Here is a 27,918-nt window from a genome sequence, read left to right as displayed (position 1 = left end):
TTGATATTCCTTATTATGACATCGAATAATTAATAGATACATAAAAACTTGTTAAATAATTTTCTAATCATTTAATGCCACGTCTTTACCTAAACCTTCGTCTGAACACAGCTTTCTGAACTTTTGCTACAAACATAAATTGGGTCTTTGACAAACAAAACTTCATTCAATGAGGGTTCGAATAAGTGTCTGGACGACTTCTTAACAAAAAAGGCACACGGCAAGGTGCTCAAAGGGAATGCCTTTGGAACTAATCAGCTGATGGAAGAGTTTAAGACTGCACAAGTGAGAAGGCGAGAAGGTCAGCAAGGAGGGATTAGTTCCAACAACTAGAACTTGGAAAACACCATAGAAGGTTACATTTAGGCCAATTAGGATGCTGCACTACACGAATATGCTAAGGAAATGGGTATTGGAGTTATAGTTCTCGGGACTATGAAGGAGAAGTTCTGGTTACACTCCTTGCTAAAAAGAGTTTTAACTCCAAACCAATGCTAGTTGAATGATTGGCATTATTTAGAGCAATGGTTTTGTACCTTGAACTTAACTTACACAATGTAATATTTGAAGGTGATGCATAAAGTGTTGTGAAGGCAATCAATAGCAAAGAAGATAATTGGCTATGGTTTGGGCAAATAGTGGATGATATTAAAGAACTACTTAAGAGAAGACAAGAAGATTGGAAGGTTGCATGTGTACCGAGAGCAGGAAATGGTGTTGCACACCAACTAGCTAAGTTTAATTTTAATTATAGCAATGAGATTGTAATGATCGAGGAGAGTCTTGGGTTTATCTCAAGTAATGTCTTGTTTGATAAACACTGTAATTGATATGTTCTTATTAATGAGAAGTTTCATTTCAAAAAAATATATAAAAAGGGGGAATGCCTTTGGGAGATTTTCACGAAAGTGAAAGATGTGAGATAAGATGAGATTTTCACGGGCTCATTTAGATAGTGAGATGAAATGAGATAGGATGGTTTTAGATGAGTTGAATAAAATATTATTAAAATATTATTTTAAAATTTGAAAAAGTTGAATTGTTTATTATAATTTGTATGAAAATTTGATAAACTTGTAATGATGAGATGAGATAGATTGAAAGTATTTCTTATTTTCTGAGATAATAAACGACATACCGTCTAAACATGATTTGAAGAAATGGCATGTCATGCATAACAAAGAAAGACCTTTTTTAACAAACCACACATACCTACGGACTAAGAAGTCAAATCCAGACACCATGTTTTGAAGTGTAAACAAATGGGACTGTTTCTAAATTTTCCAAAAGAGAAATAGACAGATATCATTTGAAGTCATGTTTCTCTCTTCAAAACAATTTCCCCAGCCTTCATTTTGATTGCTCATATTTTCGCTCCAACTAAAAATGCCGAAGACGGCATTCAAAACAACTGATGGGTTGTATGACAAAAGCTTCCATCAAAGTTCCCATTATTTAATCTGAAATCGCCTTAAAACACAATTCTTACATATAGGCATCAGAAAGGTAAGTAATATACATCACTTGCCTGAACTAGTTTGGAATTTCCTGAATGTGAGATAAGAATCTTAGGCAGCCCAATCATCATCACTTCCATGGCCATCCTTAACAAGATGATCATAAAAGTAATTAGCAAGATCAACACATCAAATATAATTCAATCATAAGCTGGCTTCAAATAACATTATATCATCAATTCACCAATGATAACAAAGAAATATACGATGACTTGTTTATCACCGTGTCCTGAAACTGAAAAATTTGCAAATGCAATTTAGATATATATTTTAGTTCGTCGAGAAATCACCTGTGAAGAGCTCGAGAATTGTTCAATATCATCATCTTCAATCTGCATGGTTTACATAAGATGTTAGTTACCTTTCAATGACATTCGGGGATTTCACTCTTATCATTAGAAAGGTTGAACCGAAAGCCAAATATAAAAGAATCTATGAAACCCATCATGACTCATAAGCCCATGATTACAAGTATAGAAGCCAAATCGTTAAATATAGAAGGATCTGTCTTCCTTAATTTACTAGCTGCTTTACACCAACACTCCAGAAACTAAATTATAGACTTGAGTAATGACCAAGAAAAGCCAGACACATCAAACACCAAAACCAAAGCTGAGAGCATTGGCATTGGTGTATCTATATGCAAATGCAAACACATTTAGCTAGGTAGACCATTAAATTTACTACATTGGATTATGCATATGTAAATATTTTCTTTGCTATGAACAATACTACTACATCTTTGCAGATGGACTGTTCACTTTTGAAATTTTATTTTATTACTTCTCTCTCTCTCTCTCTCTCTCTCAACACAATGGGATTATTTTTCCTCTCAACCCTCAACTTTCATCTTCTCCCTCGACACTTGATAGAACCCTTTCTCTCTCAAAAACCCACGCAGCTCCCTCTCTCGACGGAACAGCACCAGCTCTCGACGGATCTCACAACGGTTCAGGAATGATTTTCTCCCTCTATTCTCTATTTCTTCATTCTCTCTCTTTGGGGCTGAGTGAAGGTTCCGTATTTCTCCCTCCCAAAACTCTTGATCATGTGATGATTTCCAGGGATTCGGTCTCCCACAAGGACACTACACTTCCTCCACCGCGTCGCTATTCATCACCACTGCCGCTGCACTTGCTTGGTGTTTTCTCTATCGATTAGCTTGCGTAAATGAAACTCTCTCTCTCTGTTTTGCCTAGGGATTTTTATTTCATAGATTTCAGCTTGTTGTAATTGTTGTTTGGATGCTTTGCTTAATCTAGATTAGGGTTTTGATTTCTGAACTGATTTTTGGGATGAATTTAGGGTTTTGATTTTCTGATTTTTGAAAATGGGTCCTCTGATTTTTGTAAACATGTAGGAGCAAGAGGGTGGTATTTTATTGCTTTGTCCTCTGGTTTTGCTTAATCTAGATTAGGTTTCGATTTTCTGTTCTTGCTTTTAGATTAGGTTTGTATATTAAATTGAATAATTAGTAAAAACTTCAGTCATTGTTGGATGTATAATCTGAATTGTTGGATGCTTGGGATATGTATATTAAATGTATTATTGTTGTATAAACTTCAGTCTTGCTTTTCAATATCCCCTTGACACAGTCACTAACCCCAAATATCACTTAAAAGTGACCTAATTGACACCTTTGATTGAATATCACAACATTCTGATGAGTGAACTTGAAATTTGTATAATCTCTCTCTAAAGGTGTCATGTTCCACCATAGGGAACAGAATCATAAGGAACATCCCCATAAAAGATTTGATTTCGAGGACAAATAGGTTAGAGTATTCCAACTTTAATTGTATTACATTATCATTTATTGTGGCCTACTTGCTTTTTAGCCTTTTCTTAACAACTTGGGATATGAATATTGTTGTACTCTAATGAGCCGAGCTGTCTCCTTAATTGGTTCTAAATTGCTTATAATGTGCACTTAGACTTCCTATCTATAATGTTTTATGCTTTGAGGTTTAGTTAAATTTAAAACAACCCTTTAGGAGGACTTGATGCATCTAAAGCTTGGATTGAGTGTATTTGACTTATGAAGAATTAATCTAACAAAAATAATCATTATAAAATAATTGAAGCCACGTGTAAATGCCTCAATAGGAAGCCGTTTGGCCCGTTTTAATTGGCTTGGACTTGCTGTGTGGCTGTTTTTAAATGGTTTGGACTTGGACTTGCTGTGTACCATTGATTTTGGGTCCTCTACTGTTTGGAAATTGTTTGGCCTGTTTTAATTGGTTTGGACTTGCTGTGTGGCTGTTTCTAATCTTCTGTTTTACTTGGTCCTCTGTTTTGAATTGGGGTTTTTCATTTGCTGTTTGGAAGCTGTTTGGTTGTAATTTGCTGTTTGTTTTGCTAATCCTCTATTATAATTTGTTGTTTTAATTGGCAACATGACTATGAGTAATATAATGTTACAAACAACATTGGACTATGAGTAAGCATGTGATTTTACGATTTCATATGCTTCATCTTGATAATGAGGCAGCATATATTTCTGAACTGTTTAGTAACATTTTTTCCTTCAATATTTTGTTGAAGGATGAACACTTTAATTGATGAGGATCCCTTCTTCACCACACTGTTGGAAAGTGGTGAGGGTGGTATTAACAACCCCCCTATGGATAGTGAAAATGTTTATGTCCAAGCCAAACAACCCCTAAGGGAAACAAGGGCACCTAAACAAAGATCCCAGTGGGGTGTATCATTTACTATAGAGGAAGATACTCTCCTCGTTTCAGCTTGGCTTAACATTAGTATAGACTCCATACAGGAGATTGACCAAACCTCCACACAATTGTGGAGTAGAATTTATGATTACTACAACACCTATAAAAGTCCTAATAGTCCAGAATAGTCTGTGTACCCTCTTTGACCAATTGGTGGTCAAGCATTCAAAAATGCGTAAATAAATTTTGTGGTTCCATAGCTTAAGTTGAAGGAATGCATCAAAGCGGTGCGACCGAGCTAGACAAGGTATAATGTTTTTTTCAATGTTTTATTGTTGTAATTATTAAGTATTTGTAATGATAGAGCGTACAGATTGTGGAACTATTTTGCAGATTGATAAGGCAAAAATTTTGTACCGAGAGACCCAAAAAACCAACTTCAATATGGAACATTGTTGGAATCTTTCGAGACACCAATCGAAATGGCAAGCGCACATGGAACTCATAAGAAAAGATAATGTGTCACGTTCAGGTAATACTCCAAACTCAATACGATTAGAGGAAGACATGGAAAATGTGCCCGTGAATGGTGAGAGACCCCCGAGCAATAAGGCTAAAAAAAAAGAGAAACAAAGAAAATATAAGGAAAGACAAGTTAATGAGTCTAATGAGGCCTTAAGGCACATGAGTGAAGATAGGAAGACTTATATGATGGAGAGAAAAGAAGCAATAATCAAGCCTGACAATGATCACCTCTTATTGCACTGTGAGGCGGCAAGGGTGATGTGGGATAAGATCTTTAGAAGGGCTGATATTGCTTGGGTCATGCCATCGAGGGTGGTGGATTTATTGGGCTATTGGAAAATGATTCAAGGTTGTCACCAAGTGGCGGCAGTGTGGAAGATGATCATATTGTACATCATGTGGTGCATTTGGTCAAAAAGGAATTAACGTTGTTTTGAAGACAAGGAGCACACAATGGCGGAAATGCAGAATTTCTTTGTACACACTTTAATGCTTTGGTTTTCAGCTATTGTACTAGATGGGAACAATGTGCATGACTTTTTGTCTTTAATTTATCGCTCATAGAATGTATTTAGGTGTTCTTTTATATACCTCCAGTGTACACGAGCTATGCCTATTTCATTCTCATCTATAAAATTTTATCTATTACTTTATACAAAAAAAAAAAGGGCTGACAATGATAGATCTGAGTTAGTACTTATTAGGAAGAGAAAACTTGATATGGAAATTAAGGCTGAAAATGATAGATCTGACTTAATAGCTCTTAAGAAGAGGAAAACTAATATGGAAATTATGAAATTGGCTATTGATTCCATGAATTCTGTGCAGCAAGAGTATTTTCATAATCTTCTAATGGAAATCATTGAGAAGCAAAGGAATAAGGCCATATCTCATACATAGCAATATGCTTGGTTTTGGTTTATTTTGATTGGTGGTGAACTTGCTGGTACATTCATGTAATGTGGGTGATTTTGTATTTGTTTTTGACTGTGTGGTGACATTTTTTGACTTGCTTGTGGGTCGGCTGAGTATTGTTTTTTGTACTGCACTTCCTGATTTTTTGTTGTACTGGACTTGTTGGAGTTGCTGGTGGGGATAGTGGTTGCTGGTTGGTTGCTGGAGGAGTTTTATTGTTGCTGGTTGGTTGCTGCTTCGAAGCTGGTTGCTGGTTGGAAGCTGGCTGCTGGTGGTTGGTTGCCGGTTGCTATTTGCTCTTTGACCAATTGATGGAATTTTTTGTATCACATACATATTCATGTAATATAATGGAATGGAATTGATTTTGATACATGAAATATGTATTGCAGACAACTTTCTGGAATTTGTATTAAGTTGATGAATTTGTATTAAAATCAACTTTCTAGAATTTGTACTAAGTTGATTTTGATATATAAAATTTGTATTAAGTTGATGATACAGAGTGTTGGCAGTACAGGTTAGTATTTGTTGATGAAATTGGTGTATATTTATTGATGATCAATTTTAAGACAGCACAATTGGTGTATATTTGAAGATCTTCTGTAGTGGGTGCTACTTGCAAAATATATTAAAAAAAATTAATTTTAGGAAAAAAAATTAATAATAAAAAAAATATATATATATATTTTGTTATTATTTTGGCTCAAAGATGCATAATCCAATGTGGGAGTTTTTCTTGAATGGCAAAGGCAATCTCCAAAACATGTGATTTTGCATTTGCATTTGCATTTGCATACATCACTGCCAATGCTCTGACAGTTGATCAGATTGTGGAAAAGAAGGTTCAAAGAATGCCACCTTAGGCACCACCCTAACAAATCTATGGTGACAATACAATTGTCTGCAGAAAGAAAATATAGCTTCTATAGTTGTCTTTTATTCAAAAGTCTATCCCCAAATCAGACATTCAGAAACTTCTTGCTATTATAATTGTACCCAACTACTTACAATCTAGCATATCACATGAAGTCATGTTAGTTTGTAAAGTAATTTTTTTATAATTCTTTTGCGAACCAAGCATTTCGTTTAATAAACTATATATAGTTTAATCCTTTTCTTTTTTACCTATCAAAAAAAAATTATTGTACCCAACTATGTCCATTGGCCAATCAAGGTCAGCCACGTATTATTTTCCACTACATCCTAACCAAAATAACACCAGAGCTGCTAGGGAGTAGCCCTTAGTTTACCACACAGGCCACACCAGCCAGTGTGGGGGCTGATGTGGAATTTAGCTAAATAAAACCAATAGAAACATAAAACACTCGAGCCCTCTTCACCGTGAACCAATTTCTAACACTGCAATCTAGGGTTTCATCCCACAGCATTTGTCAATTCCAGCTTCCACTGTCCCACAGCCTTTGTCTCCTCCAGCTTCCACCGTCCCACAGCATTTGACATAATTTTCTGTGCTTTCTGCAACATGCTCTCTCGTGCCATGGCCAAATGAGTCAGTGGCACCTATTAACGAATTTCCCTTCCTCTCCCAGCCTTTAATTCAACTGGTTGGGTTTCTTTCAATTAATGGCCAAGTGAAAAGCACCCATTAGATGTTAGAATCCATTCTTCTCCTAGCCTTGACTTCGAATGGGCCATTCTCTTTTCAAATCTGGCGTAATGGCACCCTTTGATTCACACTATCAAATCCCTCCTTTTCTGGTCTTTTGATGCTAAAAGATAGAACTTTGTCTAATTGTAGTGCTTGAGCTTAACATGTGACTGGCTTTCAATTCGTTTCCTCATGGGAAGCAGAGAAACGCCGGCTAGAAGAGGAAAGTCATTAGGTTGGTGCAGGCAAGAAACGGGGAAGGGAGAGGGGGGAAGGGAAGCAGAGGTCAGTGCAAAGGGGGAAGGAGGTCAAGGGAAGGATATCAGAGCTCATGCCTTTCAATTCTTTTTACCTGGGCTTTTTGGTCACTTTACTCCAGCTGGACGGTGGACAGGTGTGTTAAAATAAAGGCTTGAGAAAATAATTTTCGAAACAACACGGTTGCCACCCTAACAAATCATTTTCATTACATCTACTGATATTATTCTACGCTTCCCCCTACCTATGTTTACCCCTCAACTTACATTAAATCACTCCGATTCAGTAGTGCATTAACAGTTTCATGCACAAGACTAACCATCTTAAGCAAGTTTTCGTCATCTTTACCTCGATAGTGGCTGCCCTACCTTTGAATGATGACTTCATTCCTAATATCAAGTTTTCCTAGTATTCTCACTCATCAATTATAACATTCTCGTTTTGGCTACTCTAATTTTATTAATTTTATGAACATCTTTCTTAAACAATGAAGTTTGTACCATACAGCATAGCTGGTCTCAAAGCAATCCTATTGTATTTTCTTTTCAAGGTAATCTATGGTCATACAATTCTCCTGATGCACTTCTCCACTTCATCCATTGTGCTTTTATTCCAAGAGCCACATCCTTGACCTCTCTGTCCTACGAATTATTGATCAATGATTTGAAAGCAACAAGAAATAACCTCAATTACTAGGCAGAATGATCAATTCATATTCAGCACATATAATTATTTCTAAAAGCTCTCTTATTGATTGGCATTTAAATTCATTTTGCCAACATAAAGAACCATTAGTAGCTAGAGTCGTTTCACCTAGTACATGATAAGATATTATGAGGAGAGAGAAATAACTTATCATGGTAGGGATAAATGATTTTTTTATCAGTTGGTATGATGAGACGATAGAAATATGCAAAGAACACAAATGAACTAAAACTAAAACAAAATACCTCATCTTTTTTCTTTGCCATGGCTCTTCCCCCTGCAAACACAGGAATGCTGATACGTAAGTTTGCCAATGACATTTATATTCACATTTTGTAATGATTTATTTTCACAAGTAAAATGACATAAACAATGCATATGTTTAGGAGTGAAGCATCAATACACACACACACATGCATAGATGTGTGGATTTCCAGAAAGGACTGCCTTTTAATTAAAATAATAATAATTTTATGCAATTTACACAACTAGAAAGGCTGAACTATCTTTAAACAAATTTTATTACAAGCCATTCATACATCTTATATTAAATTGTGAAAAATGAAGACCCACAGAAGGTAGAGAGGCCTGATAAAACAAAAGTAGTATGCTCCTGCTATTATTACCATCCACAACAATGAAAAGAACTACTAAACCGACCAAATTTCCTGCTTTTCTAAAAAGAGGAATAACAAAGGGATCCCATGATCATGAACCAATATTACCTGAGATCGTAGATCCCAAGTTTGTCTATAAAGTGCGGATCAAAATCCAACACACAAGCAACAAAGAAAAGTTTTATGCCAAAATCTATAAAATACAAACATATATGATAACAGCTCAATCAAAAATTAAGAGATCAAATTCAGATTACAAACATCAGGAACTCAAGTGGAAAGATAAGAAATTTAGGCATAAACTTTCTCTATAGCAGAAACTATATAGTTTTTATATATAGTTAGAGTCAAGAAACCTATAAGCAATTCATGTTCATGAGTCGAGTTCGTGTCATGTTAAGTCATGAGTATTTGACCATATGGGTTAAAACCTAAACATGACCTATTTAATTAAATGGGTAAGATCCCAAAACCCTAACATGACCCATATAAACAACGGGTGACGTAAGGCGACCCATATAACCCACTTAATAATCAACTCGAGTTGAGTTAACCCGTTTCATACAAATAGGTTGAGCTTACCTGTAAATTTATTTTGACCCAATTAACATAATTTCACATATAATTTAGGGACAACTATATAAATCATTCACAAATTACAATTAGATTCATGATAAAGTTTCATTATCAACATCCAGACCAATAATCCATAACAAAATAGATATCAAGAATTTTTAGTAGTCACATGATAGTTAATATCTCCAATAAAATAAGATTGCATACCAACAAAAAAGGGTTAATATTCAAATATTAAGTTGTCAAATAGTATCAAAGTTACATCCCAACAACAACATAGGCATAAATCTATACATTTATAGAACTTGAAGATGGAAGTGTAGTGCCATTCTTGATCTTGTTAAAGATAGAAGGGGTTATTTTACTCCAGAGCTTCAGATATTTTTAACACCTTAATTTACAGGGTTCCTATTAATTGGTGAATTTCTTACGACCTCCATCTACTAGGGGCTTGTTGCTACTTTTGGGACTCACTTAAAGGAAAAAAGTATTCTTCCATCACGGTATACAAATTAGCTTCTAAATCTTGATTCCCTCATAAAATATATTGAAAGATTTTGAAGTATCAATAAATTAAACATATAGTAGGCAACAGCATGGGAATATTAAGAGGTGCTAGTGACAGGGAGAGAGAGAGAGAGAGAGAGAGAGAGAGAGAATCACCAGCATCTTTTGCCCTGATAACTTTTGCCTTTTTTCTAGGTCCATCCTGCAAGAACAACATGTAATGCTCGTAACTTTGTTCAGCTTACACACTTACCTGGATCTTATAACTATCCCTCATAAAGCAGCACAATCGCTAATAGATCGCTGTCTTCAAACTTCAAAAGAAAAAAACAGGGCACAGAGTTCTCACCTCATTTCTGCTCCTTTTTGACTCAGTACTCCTCGACTTCTGGCCAGAAACTGGAAAACATCAATAGGTTTTTTTTTCTGAGTCTCCTAATCCCAACAATCTCATTAAAGGAAAATAAATTGGGAAATTAGCAACCTCTTGGAGATGGAGATTTCCTTGGATTTCTTGGTGCTATCTGAAAATTGAAAAGTTCTATTCAGAATCTGGGAATAACAGTTAGTTCCAGTGTACTTAGCAGTATAGCTCGAGTTTATTTTAACAATATGACCTGTAATGGAATAAATGCAGGAAACTACATATCACCGGGCAAGATGATAGGCAAATTTGATGTCCATGGAGCAATATTCTGCCTTCTTTTTTCTTTTTTTTTCTTTTTTTGATAAGTTGCACCCACCTAGAGAGGCTCACAACCTTATAATCCACCCTACTCATAAGCACAGATGAAGGTCTGTTTGAGCTAAAGCTAGTTGGTACCATTCTACTATTATAAGGCAGGGGAAAAATAAATAAAGAACTCCACAGGCAACTTCAGACGAAAGCAGGCATGAAAAGGTGAACCTACTATGTGGTTTAAAAACAAGGCTCCTCATAACTTACCCAAGTAACAATTCAATTGTAGCAGGCATGCATGGATAATGAATTTGGCCATCTAGAATATATTATACAAGGATAAGCCCCAGTAATAGCATGTCAACATCAGTAACATTGAGGCCACTGTGAGCTTCAGAAAGGCTCACCAATAGGGTCTATCCATAAAAGATTCTTAGTAACAAGGTTAAATTTATTCGAGTTTGATAAACTTACATAAATCCCTTTCCTAACAAAGTAGAAAAAAAATGAAGTAACAAAGATGATAATTACAGTTTGCATACTGAACATTGAAACTATAATTTTAAGTTCCATTAGATTTTCCCAAATGTCTTGCTTTGAATTTTTCAAAAGCTCAAAGTTCAAACTTAGCTAATGGATTTCATCAAAACATAAACTGCATCGAAACCCTAATTGCTCATAAAGCAATTTAGCTTGCACAGAAAAAAGCACAGCAAAACACAAGTCCTTCTAAAGTAAATTCAAAAACTGAAACAGAAAAAAAAAGAAAAAAGCCTTGTATAATTTAACTGCATCATCTTTGACTATGGGGACTTCATAGAGCCCATTTTATTAAGATCATTTTGAACAAGCACCCATTTCATCTTCTTTGGAGATAAGGGGGGCGTATTAGATTGCAGAGATCATCACTCAAGCATGGGTTAGAAAAAGCAAAAATTGGCAAACAATTCACAAAAAAATACCAATATCATCTCTACAGCCATCAACAGTCTTTATACAAGAAAGGAGAGTTTCTACATTTGATAATAGGAGAGAGATGGAAACAATGATATTAAGGTCCTTACTCATCAGTAGTTGGCATAGAAAATTAACTCTGAGAAAGTGATACCGCATTTGAACAAGTTGTATGGTGGAACTATTAATGAAATCTCATTGCATCCCAACCAGATTGTCTGGATGTTATCTGAACGAGTTAATATGAATATCATAGTGGAAGTTTTTCCATTTCACACTGTTTTCAGAACCGCGGGCATGGTTAAAAGAAATGTCCTGTACTCTGATCGAACTTAGTGCAAAAATCTCAATGAAGTTGAATGTAAAGAAAAAAAAAATTATAACTCTACAATGCTGAAGGATTAAATTGCACTTCTGAGAATGGAGAAGGAAGCAGAAAGAACAAGGAAAAACGTGGAAGCAAAATGAATAAAAAGAGCAGAATTGTTTTTTGTTTGTTTGGTTGAAAGCAATCAAAGCAATTGCACTGCACCAAGGGGGTTAGAATTGGTGTCAATCGACAGGAAATGACCCCTGGGTAGGTTAGAATTGGTGTCAATAGAGAAATAAGCTTAGAAATGTGGAGGAAGGGCTTGGGCCAGAAAAAAGCTAAAGCTAAACCAGAGAACCTTGCTTTGATACCATGTTAAGAATGCAACTTGGAAACAAAAAAGATAACTCCTTCCCCCTCGGTATTCTATTATATAGTCTGAACAATCAATACAGTTGACCTGATATTGATTACAATAATGTTTTCCTTGTACTAATATTCCTTAACACTTTTTATTTAACTAGAGGCATAATCCTACAAGTGTTTCAAGAACAAGAAAAAGTAATACCACCATCATAAAGAGATGGAATCAAGCAAGTACTATGCTTAGATGCAATGAAAGATAAAGATAACTTCTCTATTATAAGAAGAAGAGGAAAAAAATAGAGAAAAAAAAAAAAAGGGATCTGTTTGTTAGACTTCAGGAAAAAAACATGGGCTTTACTAATATTCAATGGATGTAGATAATAGGGAATGATATTGAATCATATATTAAGAAAGAGTGAAGGTGCAGAAATGTAAGCACCAACGAAAAAACCATATATTAGAAGTACTATAGCACCTCAACAACACAATCGAGTTCTGGCCAAAATTAGAAGATAATGAAACAAAGTTATTTGACAACTACTTTGCACTTTAAGTTGTTAAAATAAAGTTAAAAGGCCTTACCTTCCCTTCCACTTTCTTAAACAATGTGGATATAGTAGCCTGAACAAGTGAACCATCACTAGTGTGAGACATTCCCTTAGATTCAGTCCCTGGAGTGGCAGTGTGAGACTGCCTTTTCAACTTGGACACCAACACAACGTCGCCTTCATCCTGTTCAGGAATTTGAGTTCTTTCTACAGCATCCTTATAGTCAATGTCAATATTTACATTGCTGAGATTTTCAGTCTGTAGTTACAAATTTAAGGGAATCAAAGTATTGCAGTTGAATGGAATGGTTATGTAATTAAAATGTAAAGAGGAAAAAAGTCAATGTTCTAGTGCAGCTGGCTTCCAGATATGTTTAGCAACCCTTGAATATTAATTTTACCTTGTGCAAAGTTTATTGAAGTTTATTGCTTGTAAAAAACATTAACTAATCAAGATAATATGAGCAGGATATTTCCAGCAGTACAATTTGTGGTTGAAGAATCAACTTCCACTACTTTCTTCTCTTCTGATGATGATACATCATCATTGCATTCAACAGAATCCTCCCCGGAAGAAGATTCTGCAAAACTGACCAATAAATGGGTTAGAGGTAAATGGAACTATTGAAATTTTAGAAGACAGGATTAACAAAAACCGAATAGGAATCAAAGCTTAATCAATGAAATATTTAACATATTTGGCTAAAACATGAGCAGAAGCGTCAGCAAATGAATGACAGTTTCAAATTTTGGTGTCTTTGAGGTGATCTGAAAGCTTTATTATCTTGTCAGAAATTCAGAGGGAATAGGGAGCCATCATGAAAGGAACCACAAACAATAATAACGTAGTTTATAGATCTTGTATCTGATGGATGCGTGACAATCTCTCGACATTCCATCCGGTGAAATCACTGACCATGCCTATGTCAACATATGATAAGTTCAGAAACAGCACTTCTTTTTTAACCATCAACAAAATTTTTCCTCTTTTCTTTTTCCCGGGAACCATGTACAATCAATAAGCCTAAAAAATACGAGCTTACACTCAAGTTTTCTGATTGTTAACACTATAACCTAAGATATACCACAACCTCTTCCTATCCCTTTACCACTCAAGCAAAGAGACAACATGATAACTTTATTCACAGCTAATCACACCTTTGTGTTAGGATAACAATTTATATCAAGCAAAATAAGACAGCGAAGCTAATACTTAAAAGTTCTCCCAGCAGTTCTCTCTGAATGTCGAACTGGAGTCTCTTCTGTAAAATCTTTCAACATGTTTTCACCATCTGATAAATCAACTTCAAACTCAACTTTAGGAGACTGTTCTTCAACAAGTCTAATCTCTGTTTTATGTAAACTAGGCTGATTTGTAGATGCAGCACCTGCACCACCTTTAAAGTCATATTCAATGAGTTGTCCCTGAAAAATAATGGACATTGAATACATGGATCATGAAGGGACATAACTACCCCGAAATTCAAACAAATACAAAATATGCACTTCAACTAGTGAGCAACTTGTATTGAGGGAAACTAACCTCATCCAGTTCTTTAGGAAAATTAAGTCGAGCTTCTTCGGGGTTCTCATCTTTTCTCCCAATCCACCATGCTTCTGAAAATACAATCTGCAGTATCAAAAGTTACTGCTGAGGCTCGGTTCAAAGGGGAGTTTGAAACGCACTCATAGGGATAATCATAAAGGGGCACAAATAATGTCTTGTAACCCAGGAAAGAACATGAGGAAGAAGGAAGGGAAGAATGTAAAATGTTTTCAGATTAAAGACATGCAGGGCTGTCAAAAGTGCTGCCCTGGAAGAGACCACCAAATGGTTTCGCATCCGATTGACAACCACAATAAAGTAACAATTGCCTTAAACCATTATATACATATGGTACAGATTTTTTACGCACAGACCCGTTCAATTAACCTGACAAATATATCAGAATATAACTCATGGATTATGTAGTGTATTACTTGCAAGCTGCAAGTTATGTAAGGATTATTATTTTGCCATACTATATTCTATACCATACAAGTAAATTCTGTATGGCTTAAAATAAAATCGTCACCCCAAAGCATTGGATTCAGTGTATGGGCTGAACTTCAACAGCCACATCTTCAACTCCAACAACATTACCAACTAAGCCAATCTCAATTGTCCAGAAATCTACAACATATTATTTTCAAAACAACAACCCTGTTGCTGTTGAGCCATGCCATCCATTCATATGTTAAATAATTACAAATTTAAAATAACTTGAAAGTTCCTTGAATTTGTTTTTGACTGGGTAAAAATTTTCTTAAATTTTAAAAGTCAAGAGCGCTTTGTATTCTTTCATCTATAACAATTTTTCTTCTCTCGTCTATATATAATTCATTAAAATTAGTAATAAAAAAATCACTTTCAATTACTTCACGATCAGATTATAAACAAAATTAACAAATAAAATAGAATTAAAATTAAAATTTTTCCCTTGCATCATGACGGAGCGCAACTAATTTAGTTTGAAACCAGACAACCATGACATGCAAGATAATACACCTAATATGCTTTATTTGTAGACTCAGCATCACAAATAGAATGTATCAACATCAAACAATAAATGAGAGATAACCAACTCTTTTGTCGGTCCTCTGCCAACAAGCCTAAAATACATCCTCTGCACTACCCCAACTAAAATCCTACCAGGAATTTACATCAGTAGAATGAACAGAATAAAAGACAAAGGAGCTCCCTGTCATTGGCCTTTAAGCATACAAAAATCAAGAAGCCTTCCATTTAATAAGACAGAAAGTCCAAGTGAGGTAATGCACTGCTAGATCTGACAATCCTGACAAGGTAATACATTGTTGGACCCAACATCACCATTTAACTCCAAAACCATATATACCCAACATTTTTTTTTTTTATAAGTAATATATACCCAACATACAAACTAGACATCCAATTGTTTTTTTTTTTATAAGTAACTAGACATCCAATTGTAATGATCATAAGCTTTCTCAATACCCAGCTTGCATGTAACTATTGAATTCTACTGCCTAACCTACCTCCCAAGCACTCACTAGCAATCAAGACCAAGTCCATAATTAAACACCCCCCAGCATTTTGAGTATCAGAAATCAATTCTTCCATTACATTCTTTAACCTGCCTGCCAACACCTTCACCAGGAACTTTAAAACACTGAGCTAAACTTAGGGGTATGTGATATCTAATCTTTATAGCTCCAATTTCATAGGACCAAAATAATCAAGGAAAGCAAGCTTCTCTCCCCTTACATCAACCCTCCAATCAACTACGATCCCACACGTGGATACTGGCAAATGACAAGTAATCAAACAGAGGATGTCAATCCCCATAAGAAACTACACAATCACATCTTTCATCTCTCCCTCTTCTCTAAAATGATTCCCATCAATCTCAATAACCTCAACAAATTAAACCTCTTTTGCAAACTGGCCAAATGGTGGTAAACCTTAGTATTTGTCATCAATTTCTTTAATCCAAGTAGTTCTTAGTTTTTGTCTCCTGCTAATCTACCCAAAGCAAGCTGTAACGACCCAGTCCAATATCTCTAAAGTCAGAATATGGGTAATTGTATTGGGCCTAAATTAGGTTTTATGGGCCATACTGAAAAGCCCACGAGCTATAATTTATTTAGGATGGTTTCAAGGCCCATTGAGGTCTAGTGGATGATTTAGGATGATATTAATGGGCCAATATTTTATGTAAGCCCAATTAAGACTTATTGGGTAATTTTTAATAGACCATGGGCCCAAATTCTATTGCGATAGGTTAATGATTTTTATTGGGCCCAACAATTGGATTAAAGCCCATTGAATATTTAGGGAGCAAGTGGGCCCTATTTTATTTGGTATTAGGCCCAATAAATTATTTAAGAGCCCAAAAGTATCTATTGGATGAGTTGGGCTTACTTTGGACTCAAACCCAGCCCATTAGAATTTTTTTTTTTTTTTTCTAATTAATAAGAAATTTTATTACCAAGAATAGGTACAGCACAAGAACACAGGATGTATACAAACGAAATACCTACTACGCTCTAGAAAACAGGAAAACTAAAACAAAAACAGATTCAGTACATTATCATCATTCCTAACAAAGATCTTAGCCCACAAACTCAAAGTAGAAAAGAAAAAATTCCGAAGATCTTCAAAAGCACACTCCTTGTCTTCAAAACATCTCTCATTCATTTCCAGCCATGGACACCACATTAAACACAAACGAATCATTCTCCATCTGGCAGCTACACATTTCCTTGCCTCAAAACCACGCCAACATGCAAGATAATCCACAACTTCCTTAGGCATCACCCAATATAAACCTGTCCGACCAATAACCTCATTCCACAAATACTTTGCCACCTCACAATGTAAAAAAAGGTGATTTACAGATTCACCATGCTTATTGCACATGACACACCAATCAGCTATACACAAACCACGTTTTCTAAGGTTATCTGTGGTCAATACTTTCCCTAGAGCAACCACCCAACTGAAAAACACTACCTTAGTAGGTACCTTCACCCTCCAAATGCTTTTCCAAGTGCTTTTAATTCAACTTGATCTAAAAAAATATAGGGAAGCCCAAGAATTGGGTTAGGACCGTTAAATGGCCCAATTTGTTTATTAAGCCCAAGGCCCCAAGGGTGCCTTTGAAAGTCCACAAGCAAGCCCATGACTAGATCAACTACCCAAGGAAATACCCTAGAACCCATGTGTTAAGCCTATAAATTAGACCCAAAACCCATGAAGTTTGACACAAATGTGAGATCCAACCCAAGCACAAACCATCTGCATGCAAACCGCTATATATATGTGTGTGTGTGTGTGTGTGTGTATTCCTTCTTCTCTAGGGCTACTGCACATGCAAACCAAATCAACAACCACAATTGGCTTGTTGCTGCCTAAGAGCATCCTCATTGGCTTGGCCAAATGAGGAGATTGGTTAAAATTTACATAATTGATATCAAAAGCATCCCACATTGAATTTGGCAAATCTAAAATAGTTTAGACTTTTGCTACAGTGATTGACCAAATATGGAGAACCACAATTGATTCACCAAACATTAAAATACTAATTTCTCACTCCAAACAAACATTAAAATATTAGTTTCTCACTCCAAGCAAAAATACTATTTGATTTGTAATTAAAAAATTTAGATAGAATTTTAAATGAATTTAATCAAATATTTTTTTTATTAGCATTAAATGACTTTTGAAAATATGATTTTTTTTAATATTAATATTAATTAAAATATAATTATTATTAACATTTAATTGGTAGAGATACAAAATGTGATAAAAAAAATTAAATAAAAAAATTATTAAATTAATAATATTTTATTATTATATAGAGAGTGAATGGATAATCCAATGCGGGGGTTGAATTTAAATGGAATATGTAAATGTAAAAAAGTGTGATATTGGCTAAATTTTGAAGATGAATTTAATCAAGCCAATGAGAATGCTCTAACGTCAACCACTTGCTCTGTGTGTGTGTGTGTGCGCGCGCGCTGCAGGCCTCCCTCGTGCAATGAAAGAAACAGGAGGCAACCTCTCACGGCAGCCCCAACAGCCACTACACACATCCAGCACCCAGTCCACAAACTTTCACACAGATGCAGCAAACAGAGCACCCTCATCCACGATGCATGTAACACCCCAAAAGAAATTCGATAGAAGTAATTTCTTTGTACTTTAGGAATGCCATGAAAATCTAGGAGGATTTCATGCATCAAACAATTGATTAGGTTTTAGTCTATTAGTATAGTCGAATTATGATCCGCTAAGGGGATGGATTGCCTTCTTGATTTTTTTGAGGAACTTAGGATCATAATTAGACGAAACGGATTGCACCATTAGACTCGTATGAATTTTTGGGATTTTATGGTGCAATAATAAGTTGAGTTTTTTCGAGTGAAAAATAAGCCAACTGGAGAGCGCCACATGGCACCTAGCACGCCACATCACCAAATAGCCGTCACATCGCCATATAGGATGTCCAAATCAGCTAGGATCACTAGGGAATCTCATTGGACACATGGCACCATCACAACCCTCCATTTGGAGCACACTTTACACTTGTCCAGTGTAGTACAAATGTGTAAGGTGAATGGAGTGAAAATCAACCTACATGCTCTCTGGCTTGGTTTGGATAATGAAGTCCTCTCAAGTAGGGCTGCAACCCGACAAAACCGGCTTGTGTTTTGGACCGACCCGACCAGACCCGGTGTGAAGTCGAATTAAACCGTCTTGACCCGACCCGACCCGACCCGAGTTTGCTGAGTGAAAGAAATTTATTCTCAAGAAAGCGAGATTGAGATGGCGTCGATTTCACCGTGGAGAAAGAGAATGCTGAAGAGCACTTGACGTCGGATCGTTTTGGCACGAGCAATGGGGCTTTCGTCGTTGATTACCCATTCAGAGAAGCTAGCCTTTGTGCAGCGTATCGTGGATGCCAAGAACTCTCTCTCTCTCTCTCTCAAACCCAGAGAATATTAGAAATGGATGCCGAGTATCGTGGCCTGCTTGATTTCCGGCATTTCATGGCTGGAAGAACTCGTTTTCTCGCCGTTACACAACCAACCGGCGAGCCATTCTTTCTCCAGAAGATTGTGACGCCGACACAACTCCTGTACGAGGAGACCATTGGTACTGAGGGTTTCCCTCGTGGGCTGGTTGGGTTTAGTCACGATTCACAATTTCATAAAATTCATAGCTAGTCTAGTACTATCTGTCCCACAACAGCCTCCATAGCCAGTTTAGCTACTGCACTCTCTGGTTCAGTTCAAATGGAGAGTTCTAGATGGATGGGATCTTATGATGGTGGAAATAGTACTAGATGGCCAAGGCAATGGGGCTTTTGTTGTCATCGATTGATTACTCATTCAGAGCTCCTCACGGTCGATGCAAGCATGCTCTGTTTTTCTTCTTCAATCTACTGCAAGTGGTTTTGACGACAGAGAGAAATGCGGAAGGATGGCAGCTAGGGTTTGAGAGTAGTCGGTTTCAGCGGGTTCGACCCGCAAGTTAATTCAAACCGCTTTTACTGTTCGGGTCGGGTCGAATTTCACAGACAGATCGGATAGCATAGTTTTATGCACAGGCCTACTCTCAAGTCATCTCATCTCATCTCAATATCCAAACACCACAAACACAAACATAAGCTAATCATTACAACTTTCCCAAACTTCCAAACAAAATACAAAAAACAATTTAGCTTTTTCGAAACAAAAATTATATTCTATAATATTTTAAATTTATAATATTTTTATTCAACTTTTTCTCTCTCTTTTTCCAAAACCCATAAAACATATTAACTAAAACATTTCACTACTATTCACAAATTATTTCACTACTATTCACATATCATCCCATATCATCTCACAATCCAAACAAGGCCTCACACCCATCACACTATTCCAACCACCAAAGTACAACCATGGTCAGCCACCAAAGAGAGTTTGGAAACCCCAAATCCTTGTGAGGGAACCGAAACCCCAAACCCTAAACGGATGCTACTCGGTTTTGACCATGCAAGCTTCTCTCTTGGTTTAAACTCATCCTACAAGCAACCATCACCTCTTGTACATTCTCTTACACCCTCGTCCACTCCCTTACACCAAGGTACCCTCCTTTGACCAACCAAATTGGGTTTGAACTTGAAACCCTAAATGAAACCCTAACCAAACCCCAAATGAGCCCAATCGAATTGGAGGAAAAGGTTCCAGCCAAATGACCCCCCACCCCCTTGGCTCTTCACACAAGCAACCTCCTCCCATGGAATGACCACTCCCTTGACTGATTTTGTAGCATTTGGTCAGCCCAATAGGGTACTTAAAATTGCAAGTCAAACACTCAACCTCACCTCACTCACACACTCTCACTCAGCAAGCCCATTTCAGCCGATCAACTCCACCATTTTCACAAGCAACCATTCCATCACTTGTCACTCAAAGTCAGCCCTCACCTCTTCCCCTTTAGCCTCATGCCTCTCTTCGTTTTCCCTCACACTTGAGCTTTTCATTTTCCTTCCTTGAGAGCAAACTGAAAGTGAGGAATTGACAGAGAGTTTTTTGGTGCTTAGTTCGTTTGGACATTCAAGCTTGTAAGTATTATTTTTCTAACTTCAACCTTTTTTATTTTTATGATGCTTTGAGTCTTGAGTTTGTTGAAAGTATGTTGGTTATTTTTATTCAAAGTTTGAAGGTTGGAAGTTGTTAGTTTGGTGTTAAGGTTCACGGTTTGAGTATGTTTGGTATGCCTTGGAAGTTTGTGATGAAATGTTGTGTACTCCTTAGTATTTCGGTTCTATGGTGGGATGTTTTGATGATTATACAAATCTTTGGTTGGATTTATGGCATTTGAGGTTTTAAAAAAAAGATTTGCATGCTCCTCTAAGGTGTTAGAAACTGAAACCTTCAACCATGGGATTGTTTGACTAAGTTTGTCCTTTTAGCTTTAGAAACTTGAATCCATGGTTTGATTTTATAAACTCTTGTTTATAAAGCTTTAATTCATGATTTGAGTTGCCTTTTTAAAGCTTTATAACTAGGATTTTAGTTGGAGTTTTGATGAACATGCAAAGAGATACGTTTTTATGATGTTTTGAATTGCTTTGATATGTTGAATATGGTGCTAGGATCAAGACAAGACTTGAATATGGGATGTATGGATGTATTGTTTCAAGAATATACGCATGCAACTTAGGGATTTAGACATTTTTTTCAAAGCCAAGCATGATTATGTTTCGGGTCCTAGGGTTTTTGTGCAAGTCGATTGTCATCTATTGAGCAAATTGATTTTTGTTGCTAGTCATGCATATTATCAACTAAGGTCAAGTGATTTGCATGTTAGAGGTTAGGATTATGATCCTTTGGATTCCTTAGTGTCAAAATTCAAGTGAAAGGCCAAAGGCATCACGATTAGGTTTCGTTTGACCTATTCTTAGGATGTGTTTGGATGTTAAAGTGAGTTGAGTTGAGTTGAGTTGAGATGATAAAATATTATTAGAATATTATTTTTTAATATTATTATTATTTTGGGATTTGAAAAAATTGAATTGTTTATTATATTTTGTATTGGAATTTGAAAAAGTTGTAATGATGAGTTAAGATGAGTTTGGGATCCAAACTCACCCTTAGTGTTTTGTGTTGATTCTTTCAAATGTCAACTTCTTTTTTTTGATAAGTAATCAAAGATATTATATTCATAGAAATAGGTAAAACCCAAGTACACAGGAAGTATACATGAAGAAATGCCTAGTTAGAAGTTACAAAAGAAAGAAGAAGATCATGGATACTAAGTCCATTACAAACTATGGCCCCCGCCCATGAGAACAATAATTTAAAAAAGACAACTTTTAGCTCTTCATGTGTTCTCTCCTAGTCTTCGAAACTTCTTGTGTTTCTCTCCCTCCAAATACACCAACATAAACATATTGGTACCAACCTCCAAATTGCCGCTATCTGAGAATTGCCGTATAGTCCTCTCCAACTTGTGAGAAAATCCACCAATCTACACGGCATAACCCAAGACAATCCAACTCTTGAGAAAAATCATCTCACATGCCCTTGGCCACCTCACAGTGTAAAAGCAAATGATCAACTGACTCTCCATGCTTCTTACACATACAACACCAATCTAGGACAATAACCCGTCGTTTCCTCAAATTATCTGTAGTAAAAATCTTGTCCAACGATGTTGTCCAAACAAAAAAGGTTGCTTTTGACGGGGCTTTCGTCTGCCAAATGCTCTTCCATGGATACATAGGCTTTCCGGGGTTCGTAAGCTTTTGGTAAAAAGATCTGACAGAGAAAATACCTTTCTTAGAATGATTCCAAAGCATCTTGTCTCCGGTGCCCCCTGATATGCTTGCAGAATATAATACCGCAAAGAACTATGTAATAGGCTCCAACTCCCAATCTTGGGCTGCCCTAGTGAAGTCAATATTCCATTGCGGGGTGCCATTTGAAAAGACCAGAAGATCGGCGATCGATGCCTCCTTTTCTCTAGCGAGCGCAAATATAGTAGGGAAGGTATCTCGTAGGCAATAGTTACCACACCAGTTATCAAACCAAAAGCGGACCCGCGAACCCTCACCCACAACAACATGTTCATGTCCTCGAAAGGTCCCCTAAAGACTCCGAATGTTTTTCCACAACCCCACTCCATGAGTGCCTCGAGCCTCATTCGAGCATCATCCTCCCCAAGCTTCCCCGAACTGTGAATCTATAACGGACTTCCATAAGGCCTCTCGTTCAGTTGATACCTCCACAACCACTTACCCAACAGAGCTTGATTGAATTTCAACAAGTGGTGAATCCCCAAACCTCCCCCAGACATTGGGGTACAAACTGTTGGCCAATTAACCAGGTAGAATTTGAACTCTTCTCCCAATCCCCTCCATAAGAAGTCCATTTGTAACTTCTCAATGCGGTTAGCCACCTTTGTAGGAAGTGGAAATAGAGACAAAAAGTAGGTGGGTAAGTTTGAAAGAGTGCTTTTGATCAAAGTTAACCTACCACCTTTCGACAAATATAGCCTCTTCCAAGAGGCCAATCTGCTATCCACCATTTCGATCACATTATTCCAAATCCTCACCGATTTGAAGGAAGCACCCAAGGGTAAGCCAAGATACTTCATAGGAAGCGAAGATATCTTGCATCCCAAAGTAGTAGCTAAAATCTCCACATCGAGGACAACCCCCACTAGCACTAATTCTGACTTTGCAAGGTTGATGCTCAAACCGGATACAGCAGCAAAACAAAGGAGTAACGCTCTCAAGGCTTGAACCTGGCCAAGGTGTGCACCACAAAAGATGAGCGTGTTGTCAGCAAATAGCAAATGGGAAATGTTGAGGTCACCATTCCCCACCGCAAAGCCATGGAGTAACCCCCCGTCCACCAGACCCTCAATCATCTTACTGAGTGCTTCCATGACAAATAAGAAAAGTATAGGAGAAAGCGGATCTCCCTGTCTCAGGCCACGAGATGAGTTGAAGAAACCCACCGGTGTGCCATTTACCAAGATAGAGAAACGAACTAAAGAGATGCAAAATTCTACCCATTTTTGCCAATTCCCCCCAAAATCACATCTACCAAGTAAGCAAAGTAAGAACTTCCAGTAAACATAATCATACGCTTTTTCTATATCTAACTTGCAAAGTAGCCTGGGTACTCTAAACTTCAATCGACCATCCAAAATTTCATTTGCGATAAGTACCGAATCAAGAATTTGTCTACCTTTGACAAACGCATTTTGTAGTTTTGAGATTAGTTTTTCCACCACCAAGCTCAATCTATTTGCTAACACTTTGGAAAGAATCTTGTACACCACATTCACAAGACTTATGGGGCGATAATCTCTCACTTCCCTTGACCCCACCTTTTTAGGGATAAGGGCTAAGAAGGTGGCATTGAGACTCTTTTCGAAGCTAGCATTAGTATGGAATTCATGAAAAACTTTAATTATATCTTCCTTGACTACCTCCTAACAAGCTTGAAAAAATCCCATAGTAAAACTGTCCAGACCAAGAGCCTTATCTCTTGCCATACCTTTGATAACCTTGCACACTTCCTCATCTGTAAAAGGCCTCTCTAACCACCCTGCACTCTGCTGGTCTAGTGTGGAAAAAGACAAACCATCCACTTTCGGTCTCCAGTTGTGTTCTTCAGATAAGAGTTGTTGATAATATTGTTCAATGTGATTATTAATTATCAACTTATCCGAAGAAGCTGCCTCATCCACCATCAATATATCAATAGCATTGTTCCTCCTATGAGAGTTGGCCATCCAATGGAAGAATTTCGTGCCTTTATCCCCCTCCTTAAGCCAGAGCACCCTTGATTTCTGTCTCCATGAAATCTCCTCCATCAAGGTTAATCTTTCAAGATCAGCCACTACCTGATTCTTTCGAGTTTTTTCAAGTTCAGAAAGAGTTCTGGCCTCCTCCTCACCTTCCAAACCCTGTAACTCCTCCACAAGAGAGCGCCTCTGCTGAGACACATTACCAAAAACTTGCTCATTACATTGCTTCAGGTCCTGTGTCAACTTCTAGATTTACCTCTATTTGGACAATGGGCCATTCGAAATGAGGGTGTGGAAAAACATTCATCAAGGATGGGGAATTTTTCGAAGGAAACCTATCCAGTTTTTTATGGTATTGCCTTGCGCAGTTAGGCCTAAGTGGTTGATTTTCTCCAGGTTACGAATGGTAAACCATAGTGTAGTATCTACTTCATCATATTGGTGTAGGATTGGGAAGTGGAATCTATCACTTCACTCCTCGACCTCCTGTATTCACTAAGGTTGAGAGGTGAACATGAGAACAAAATTCAAATAATTCATGCCAGAAGAAGACAATTTGAGTTTAGATCACTTCATCATGTCCCACACCCCAAGATATACATTCCTTTCCCAAGAAGAGTATAGTGCAGAATAAGGAAACCATTGATCACCCGTTGCTTCACCTATGAAGTGGCTAGGGTCTTGTCGGTAGCAATCTTCCAAGTTCCAACTTCTTGGGATAGAATGGATGATGCCATTTTTAGTGGTTGAGGTAATGGCAGCTAGATGAGGTATGTTGGGTGGAGTCATGAGCATAGATGTTGGAACAATGGTGCCTTTGTGCTGGATGTGGAGGATTTGGAAGGAGTGTAAGCCCAAAACTTCATGGATTGCAAAAGAACTTTGCTAGAGTTGAGAACTTTCATGCTTAGATCCTTGTATAAGTGGACTACGGTCCATAACAAGTCTTGTTTTGAATCCTTTACAGAGTTTACTAGTTCTTGCTCCCTAACATTCCTTATATTCAGTGTTCCCCTTTGTATGCCCCTCGTGTACTTGGCTTGTGCCCCTAGCAACTTATCAATAATATATGGCATTCTACTCCCCCCCCCCCCAAAAAAAAAACAAAAATCTCCATTAAAAACTCTTAACTTCTCTACCGATCAAAAAAAATCTAACTTCTTCACCACTTTCTAATCCATAAAATCACAACTTTGCGTGTAATTTTGGAGAATTGGAATTTTATACTATTGCTTTTGGCCTAGCTCAAGTTAAATGGAACTCTAGTGACCTTCTGCTTAAAGAATGAAAATATTGAACTTCAAACAGCTTAAATTTATCACAAAAATTTATCAATTGCGTGTCATCCTTAGCATTGTAATCTTCCATAATAAAAATAAATAAACACACACAATGGTTTTCCTCACCAATTAAAAAGTTAAAATTACCTGATTTACTTGTTGAAAAAAATAAAATTATCTAAAGTATATCTATAAAAATAGCACCATTCTCAATTCTAGTCAATCCATTTTTTGCCCTATTACTTTCAGACTTTATCTTTTATAAGTGCCTCAACGTTGTCAGACATTAATTCATGCTCCTTCATATTGGCACTGCAACTATGTAGGACAAGTATCTTAAAGTCCTAAAGAGACTGGGTGTATCAAAGGCATGCAAAGAAGAAAGAAAATAATCCCATAGGGTTGAAAACAACACCATAACAATCAATGCCAACAAAAATCATTGTAACTCAAGATATTTGAGCAAAACCGATAGGACTAACCATATTATCAAAGACATCCTCGCACATCACATTCTTCCCGCCTCTTGGGAATTGCAATGACAAATATCTGTTTGTCGGATATACAATAGTCCCAAAAAACTTCATTCGACCCTGAATTGGCACACAAAAAATAAGTATATATCTTGTACATATAGCATTTACTGTTGACAAATTGACACCATGTGTGCAAATTCTACCAATGAGAACAATAAACCACCTTTAACAGAAAAATCATAAAGAAAGAAAGAGAGAAATGATTGCAATTTTTGTAAGCAGACTTGTAGGACAAGAGTAAAAACAAGACATGAAAAATCTTTTTCTTTTTATAAGTAAGAAGAAATTTTATTGATATAGAGATAGGCACACGAAAAATCTTAGAAACCACACCTTTTTTTTTATATAAGTAAAGAAACCACACCTATTTGAGTTTATCAACCGAAACTTCCAGGTTGCTTTTTTGCATTTTCTTCTTCATCTTCTTATCAACCAAAACCCTCGAACTAGTTGCAAAGAAAAGGCAAGCTACATTTGCAATACGGATCATGAACCTCTCCATTATATCGCCTAACATAATAAATGTTCTGATATTATAATTTTTTATTAATCTGATAATCCATCTTCATTTTCTTGATACATAGACTAAGTACAAAGAGGGGACATTAAATAGCTAGTGATAGCCAGCAACCCAATTGCTCTTATTTCTCACCTTTTACTACATGTTCTCAGAACTAAACATAGCTAGTTTACCTATTAAAAAAACATTAAAAAACAGTTAAAAAAACATGTTCTCAACCCAATATCTTGTTAATTATGCCCATCAATTTTCAGTTCAATTGAAATATAGAATCTCGCTTGCTTCGATAACAAAAAATCTCAACGCTTCTTAAGTAATCTTGCAAATACTAAAAAGAAGCAAAACACAACGCCCTCCCCAAAAAAAAAAAAAGAAGATTCTTCTCTCCTGCAAAATTTATCGGCAAGCAGATAAAGGAAGAAAGAGAGCATAAAACCTGAGGGAAATCGAGGTAGAGAACGGGGTTCTTGGTACCCAAATCCTTGAGCTCGCCTATCTTACCACCTGCGACGGGAGCGAGAAGGCCCGGGAAGGAGAATAGGAACTTGTTCTTCCTCTGGGATTTCTTGAGAATGTCCTTGCCATGGTGTTTGATGACGGCCTTTGAAGGGCTCAGCTGCTGGTGGACCTCGGCCGGAGTCTCGGAGAGTATGTTGTTGGCAAATGCTAGTCTCTTGAGCCTCTTGCGCTCTGTCACAACTGGACCGAGCTGCCTACTACTCTCACGCACCTCCTTCTTCGATGATGATGAAGAGCCCCGCGCCATTCCCCACGAACCAGCAGGGTTCCTTGCGCTTCACTCGCAGTAGCTGAGCATACCAGATTTACAGCCAGCTCGCATGCGCCAAATCCCTTTCTCACGACGGGTCGGAAATCTTTTCGAAAGAAAATTCCTAATGTGCGATAATAGAGAGATTATCACAAGTTTGCTATCCAAATTTCAATTTGGAAAGCTGTAGCAAAAGTTCAAACTAATTTTATAATT

The 27,918-nt window shown here is 36.9% G+C and overlaps 1 protein-coding gene across 2 annotated transcripts; it reads right to left on the bottom strand.

Moving 5' to 3' along the window:
* Nucleotides 1–33: 33 nt before the first annotated feature.
* Nucleotides 34–27,918, bottom strand: LOC109012217 (DNA-binding protein RHL1). 2 transcript variants are annotated; one of them, XM_035685956.1, is made up of 13 exons: nucleotides 27,370–27,918; nucleotides 26,360–26,470; nucleotides 14,305–14,391; nucleotides 13,975–14,186; nucleotides 13,235–13,350; nucleotides 12,796–13,022; nucleotides 10,389–10,428; nucleotides 10,254–10,303; nucleotides 10,061–10,106; nucleotides 8,450–8,481; nucleotides 1,808–1,849; nucleotides 1,529–1,604; nucleotides 34–277 (listed from the first exon to the last, which is right to left on the bottom strand). In XM_035685956.1, the coding sequence occupies exons 1-12, from the start codon at nucleotides 27,697–27,699 to the stop codon at nucleotides 1,569–1,571; spliced, it is 1,329 nt and encodes a 442-aa protein (XP_035541849.1). In that variant the 5' UTR covers nucleotides 27,700–27,918; the 3' UTR covers nucleotides 34–277; nucleotides 1,529–1,568. The 2 variants fall into 2 exon arrangements, with proteins under 2 accessions (XP_035541849.1, XP_018849295.2); XM_018993750.2 differs by lacking the exon at nucleotides 34–277 and having other exon boundaries at nucleotides 1,331–1,604.

This window comes from Juglans regia, chromosome 15 (assembly GCF_001411555.2).
Source record: "Juglans regia cultivar Chandler chromosome 15, Walnut 2.0, whole genome shotgun sequence".
Classification (NCBI taxonomy): Eukaryota; Viridiplantae; Streptophyta; class Magnoliopsida; order Fagales; family Juglandaceae; genus Juglans; species Juglans regia.
Note: the sequence above shows the minus strand (reverse complement) of the source record. Positions and strands in the feature narration are given on the sequence as shown.